Here is a 6,988-nt window from a genome sequence, read left to right on the forward strand (position 1 = left end):
GTTCCAGACACTCTCTTCAGCATTTTAATATATTTTGTTAATGTAGGTTAATATTATAAGAAGGGACAAATCTTCTTAGAATGGTATTTTCCAGGATCTTCAGCCATAAGGCAATTTTGGTTTCTAAACAGAGCCAGCTGTTAAAAGTGCTAATTAGTTCTGCCAGAAGGTAATAGTGCCTATGTCCTAATAATCCAAACTGTTTATATATTAGGAGGTTCTCAATGCTACAGTTATATCCCCCCATTTAGGAATATTACAAGAAAATTTTACTATGAACAGGAGGTTATGAAAGAAGGGGAGATCATAAAAAAATATAAATTAGGTTCTCAGAAAGAAGTTGGACAAGAAACATCTTGGGTATAAGAAATAAACCAGTATAAAAGGAGATATAAGATTACCTCATTTTCTAAAGTATTTCTACAGCAGTCAGTGCACGCAAGAGCAACATAAGTGGTGTGACTTAAAACCATACTGAAGTTCCAAGTGACAATATTGAAATATAATTAAAGCATTTTCAAAGAACAGGGATGCTGACCAAATAGCCAGAGGCTGGGATGCAGAAGAGAGTGAGTTTGCCTGAAGCACGATGCAGGCAGCACAAGATCTCTCTCTGTAGTTTATTTGTTGCAGCAGAAGCACCAAGGTCCCCAGCTACCGTCGGTGCCACGTAAAAATCCACAAAGTGCTGCAGTGCTGCAGTCTTTGACACCTAACACATGCAGCTGAAAGGCTCAAATCTACCAGCCAGGCAAGAGTGAGAATTAGAGCAGTAGGCAGTGAAAAAAGTATCAACACACTTTCTGTTGGGTGGCACTGTGTCAGGCAGATGCACATTAAAATACATATGCAGAGAGACAGAGCTAGCAAAAGCCAGGTTAGCTGTCATTTGCAATAATTGATTTAACTGTTGGTTCATGAAGATGAATTGAACTGCAAACCCAACCTGGTACTGTAACGGTTAACACTGGTTTTGAGCTGCTGTAATTAACTGAACTATTTCCTGCACATGGAGCTCCTAAAATGTCCATTTTGTACAAAGTGTTGTATTTTCCCCTGAAACTTTGGAAAACTTTGTCTCCATCTACCATAATTTTTCTCCAGCATTATTCCTAAATGGTTGGAAATGCCAATGCACTGTATTCCAGATATGGCTGCAATAGGGCTGCAACAGGAGATTATTCTGCTGAATTCCAAATATGAGCCATGGCTATTCTCAGAATGCCACTGTTTCTTTGGTTTTACAATGGCATCACATAACAAACTTGTATTTAATTGCATACTTTTCACCTGTCTGGTTTGGCTCTGCTTCTGAGATCACAGGTGGCCCAAACTGATATGTTTTTTAGAACAAAATAATATGCTCTCAATATTTTGGAAATGTAAAAATGTCTTAGAAAGAGACCTTTTCTTCCCTGTGCATCTAAATTAATCAAAAGGAGAAAGGGCCTATATAACCAAATAAATGTTATTGTCAAGACATGAAAATATAAATAACAGCTTCTACCTTACATTTCTTTTCTCTTGTTCTGTTTACTAGAAATTAGTCAGTTAAACAGATTCAGTATATTTATCTTATCATAGTGTCCAGGTGATTTAGTTATATCCAGAATCCTGTTGAGGCAACACAGAAAATGCCTAGAGGACCCAAAAGTAGATTTCCCAGTCTTCCTGACCTTTGCCAGTAAAGATGTTGGGTAGCATCATTGAACCAGCAAGGGGTAGAGCCTTAGAGAGGCTGAGTTAATTACCTGCTTCTCCCATTCCTTGTGAAATGCTGTTTCACTTTTCTGTATTTCAGTTTCCTCATCCATTATATTTCCTTGCTCTTGTCTTTTTTGTCACCTGTTTGCTTGTTTGTTTGCTTTCTGGTGCTGTTGCTTAGGTTTTTGTTGGTCGTTTTTACATATTTGTTTGGATAATAAGCTATTCAGTGTACGAACAGTGCATCTAAACTGTCCAATATGAGTTGGAAGCTCTTTGTGTCAGTATAATCACACTAATAAATTCTTCAGCTCAGCTACTCTAGCTCACTTTATTTCACTAGACATAGCTCCTCACAGCACTTGCTCCTCACTAATACTCTGTTTCAGTGGGAATGAGTGGATTAAAATGAGTGTGCTGGACACCTGCTACCACCCTTGCAAAACAGTGGAAGTCATGGTCCCATCCAATCAAGAACACAACCCTAAGAGATACTGAAGGTAGTATCCCCTTGAGCTGCCCAGTGCTCTGCTCTCTCTCACCTCAGATCAAGTTTTGCATTGAAATAATCTTCTGTCCTGATTCTCCTACTTTGTTTAATTATGTGTACTGTTTGTACTATTTCTTTTCATGTTCTGTCTATAAGACCAGCATTTCTTTTCCTGTTGGCTTGACTGCAAAAGTCTACCCTGAACATAGATGGAATCTAGCACAACCTTCAGGCAGCAGTGAATCTCCAGTACTGTTATTTATAAAAGATATTCTGGGGACACTGTACACACAGTAGTAAAGTTATTGAAGTGTAAAGAGAAAAATGGCTCAATACAATGCAACACTTCAGGAACACATTTTGATATAGCTCTCAATCACACACAAACATGAAGTTATACTGACTGTCATAAAAGAATTGGATGTGATAAATTCTGTGAGCAGTATATTAAATATAAGGCTCAAAAAGCTAGCCACTTTCACAGTGCCAGCTTCAAGAAGCTGGCTTGATTTTTCTTCAGTCTTATATTTAGCAAATTGCCACAAAATTATGTGGGTGTTCTTTTCTTTCCCTTCAAAATACAGCTTTTTGAAACATCATCCTTTATTATTCTCATTTCCCATCCCAGTGGAGAAATATTCATATCTCAGAATTTTCCACAGCTGGCAGAAATTGGCAGCCCTGTTGTTTGCTAGAAGAGAGGCAAAGGACTGAAATGGAATGGCCTTATTGCCCCACAACTGTGATCACATAAAAACAATCTGCAGGTTTGGAAAATATGTAGTTTTCCATGGAGTTACTTCAACATTGTACGTGTTTTGTGGATAATGTGAGGATTTACATGCCTGACCCAAAACCAGCTGAAGTTTGTAGAAAGACTGATTGTAACTCTTTGGAGTATATGTCCTCTTCTGCTGACAGAGATTAAAATAGATGTAAAGAAATACCTCTGCCAGGCTCCTGTGCCTGTTTACAATACAGGAAAAGCATTCCTATTTGTTTTTTTAAAAGAGAAAACCCAATTCTGATGTAGAAAGGAGCCTGACAAATTAAGTAAACAATGCAGCAGGGCTACAGGAGAAATTTTATGCTGCATATGTAGAAGAAGGAGAACTGAATTCACAGCCTTAGGGGAGGATAAACAAGACTGCATTTAAAGCATCTTTGTACTCAGATTCTGGGGTGCTCAGCAGTCTGAACTGACTTCTGACTGGTGCTGAGATTCTGGCTCTGGCAGCTCTTGTTTGCCATGTTCTGCAAGAGGCCTTTGGACAAACAGCCTTTATATTCCTTATACCACCACCGAAAAGGACTTCTCCTGTTGTAGAACACTCCAGCTATCTTAATGAGCATAGAGTAGAGAACAGTTGAAGACATTTAAAGTGCAGCAGAACTACTTCAATACTATTTGCAATGCCCTAAGGTATTTCAGTGAGGCTCACTCACCTGGAAGCACTGTGCTGATACATCTCTGTTGTCACTGTGCCTGTTCATCACTGAACTTGCCCCTAAGAGTGATATGAGCAATGGAGAAAACATGACACCAGAGGCTGTGGTGAAACCTACACAGAGCTTCTTGTGATCAGGGTCTGGGTTACTGTGGACCAAGTGGGTTCATCATAAATGTGTAAGAATATTCATTATACAAAGAGTAAATACACAAACACAACTTTTTATTGTAGCCAACAAAAAATGTAATGTAAGGAGAAAAGTAAGGAGTTATTCAACTTTATAGTTGATGGCTCAGAGAACTATGATATCAAATGTAAGGCCAGAATTTCTGTGAAGTAACATCTCAGTGTGTCTTTTCATTATTTTAATTTTCTGGATTAACATGTGAATGATCAGGAGGTGCTTGGGGCATTTAGAAGCCAGAAATAAACTAAAATGTCTAGCAGTTTGTTCTGATCCTCACTTTCCTACTGCCTCCCCTTGCTTTCTGTCTCTCTCACTTCCAATTCATTGTTCCTTAAAACTGCTTTTCCTCATTGTGATCATGTCATAGTCCTTCACTGATTATACAAGACAGTTTCTCTAGATGGTTTCTGATTCTATCATTTTTCCTGAATCCTCATTTCTGATTCTACCATTTCTCCTGATTTCTCACTAGGCTTTAATGAAAGTGATATTTCTGCTAGCCTCAGGATTTCCTGCTTGAAATAAACTCTCAAGTAGCATGTTGCTATTAGCCAGGCTGAGTGAAGACAGAGGAATTATGACAACTGGGAGGCCTTTAAATGAATATTTTCAATAAAAAGGATTCATTTTACAGGACTCTGGAAACAAGACATTGGCAAATCAAAAATTAAATCCAATAGACATAACTTTTAACTGTTTTTACTTAGTTTGATAGAATCTTTTTGTTTTTCTTTCTTAGGAGGGCTGTGAACTTCTATTTTTCCTGTTTCTTCTTGGCTCACTGTTTGTATTCTGATATCATTTTGCACAGAAAAAGATTGCCTCTTGCAGAGTTCAGTTACATGTGCTGTTCAAGTGATCCTGACAAAGATGAATGGTAATAAAAATTGTTTATCCTTTGAATGTGATTTGGATTACACTGCAGAAATTGTATATCAGTATTGGATAGAGCTGTGAGGGGGCTATGCACAAGAAATCTAGGGTTATATCTGGACAGGATTTGTCATTCACTTCTTGACACCACTCATTCTACATGCGTGTTCTTTATTTATAGGCAAGAAGCATGCTGACATTTCAATATTCCTTCAACTCAACAGTTCAGAGTACAATCACAGCAAGAAAAGCAACATGTGTACCCACAAATAGCCAAAGATTCATTTCACTGGATTTTCCAAGTATTGAAAGGTAAGCCACAATGCTAATTTTACAGACTTTTGATAGGGAGAGGTGAAATTTTAGGAATAAAAAAAGAAAATACATTTGAATAGCATTCATAAGATAATGAAGAGATTGGGAAGACAGCATAAAAATTCCCTTTACATTTTAGCAGCAACTACAGGAGAAAACAGATGTTGTCCTGTCATGCAACATAATGTTTTATTTCATTTAGTTCTGGGCTTTAATTGCATTACTAGGGACAAAAGTCAATCTTAGCTTATTTCTGTAAATTATGTCTTCATTACTGACAGAAACAGTAATGATTATGTGTACACAAACAGATGCAAAAGACACAAATAAAAGTCATGCTATTGTAATTAGAAGGATGAAAAACATGTATTAATTGAATTAGGCTTCAGTTAATTTAATTAACATGCCAGGGTATTGTGATCATGAGCACATTAGAGACATCTTAACAGTGATGATTTTCCATCTCTCATGCCCTCTTCAAATATATATTTTATCATACATTAGGGAAATATGAAAATTCATAGTTGCTCCCTGAAAGTCTTGACCAAGTAATGATGCAGAATGAGCACAATACTTCTGCTGGTAGAAGACTAAGAATGTTGAAGTATTTCAGAATATTTAAGATGAAGATTACATCTTGCAAAAGCAAGATATTTTTGTATTTCAAGATAACAAGAACCTTTGCACTCTTGAAAAAATTCACTTCCCAGGTAGAACTGGAAGTGTAATCAGGCCAGTAAATTTTCAGAAGCCTTGAACAAATTCCAAAAAAGGACTCAGAATAGAAACATTCAGGCATAAAACTTTTCCTGGTTTTAACATACCAGTTGCAATGTTGGCATATGTGAACCTGTATAGAACTAACCAGTCACTTTTTTTTTCCCAACAAGAAATTTTTCATCAAGAAACAAAAATAAAGATCCTACTAGATTCAGAAATCTCTGGTTCAGCCAGCATTATGTCAATATTATTTGGCTTCAGTTGCTAACAACTTGCAAGCTGGAGAATTAATAACTAGACTTCAGTTGCCACCATTCGCTAATGAGGCTGGAACGTGACCTGTACACCCAACCAGCTGTGAATAAAAAAGAAAAAGAGCAAGGCTCACTTACAACTGTCAAACTAAAGCATTTTCTTTAGTGCTAATCCAAAGATGGATGAGCCCTAGTGCTGCAGCAGTATATCAACATTCAGCCAGTGTAAGCACCAGAGTAAAACAAGACACTGTTTACTCCAAAAGTTCTCAATATATTTTTTTTCTTTTTGCTTTGAACATTTCCTATGTTTTGCCCTGGGACTGGATGATAAACCCATCTTAATCCCCTTGGAAGACTGTATTTACTGTAATTGTGTGAGATGGACCAAGGTCTTATCTGCATGTTTTATATTATCCTTTTGCAAATTTTTGCATTCCTTTCTCAGTTTTAAATCATTACTTTGCCAATAGTAATTGTGCATGCCAGAGCTATCAACAGTAGAAAATTCCATATGTTGCTGCACAGATAAAATACAGGCACAAGAATAACTCAAACCTACCTTCTTTATATGCCCCCCTTCAACCTGAGCAAAAGAGAGGGTGGTCTATGTAGATTTCATAGTTGAATTCTAGATCAAAAACCATGCTTTAATTATATGTTCAGTTCAATCAGAACATCTCACTTGTTTTCTCTCATCTTGAAGGAAGTCTGAAATTGTTTGTCCAGGTACAAATTTGGTGCGTGACCACATCATTGATTTTGTTAGAATCCTGAAGGTTTTGTGGAATAAAGTTGTGTCTGAGAAAGCTGCTTCAGGACTGATAGGTTGTTCCTGGCTCCAGCACAGTGCTTAACACGTGGCTTTTGTAAAAGCATCCCAGAAACTCCTTCTGACACTCTCTTCCTTATTTTCCAGACCATTGAACTCTTACTGATCGGGAATTGAACGCTGTAGAGATCCTTTAAACAACTTCTGGCGTTTAGACAGCAT

The 6,988-nt window shown here is 37.3% G+C and overlaps 1 protein-coding gene across 1 annotated transcript in view; it reads left to right on the forward strand.

Annotated features, from left to right (window-relative positions):
- LOC115903690 overlaps positions 1–6,988 on the forward strand; it is a 62,250-nt gene extending 55,262 nt beyond the window's left edge. The window contains exons 3-4 of the mRNA XM_030948334.1: positions 4,887–5,017; positions 6,914–6,988. Coding sequence (XP_030804194.1) covers positions 4,887–5,017; positions 6,914–6,932 — 150 coding nt within the window. The 3' untranslated portion in view covers positions 6,933–6,988. The remainder of the gene's footprint in view (positions 1–4,886; positions 5,018–6,913) is intronic.

Source organism: Camarhynchus parvulus, chromosome 4 (assembly GCF_901933205.1).
Source record: "Camarhynchus parvulus chromosome 4, STF_HiC, whole genome shotgun sequence".
NCBI classification, from domain to species: Eukaryota; Metazoa; Chordata; class Aves; order Passeriformes; family Thraupidae; genus Camarhynchus; species Camarhynchus parvulus.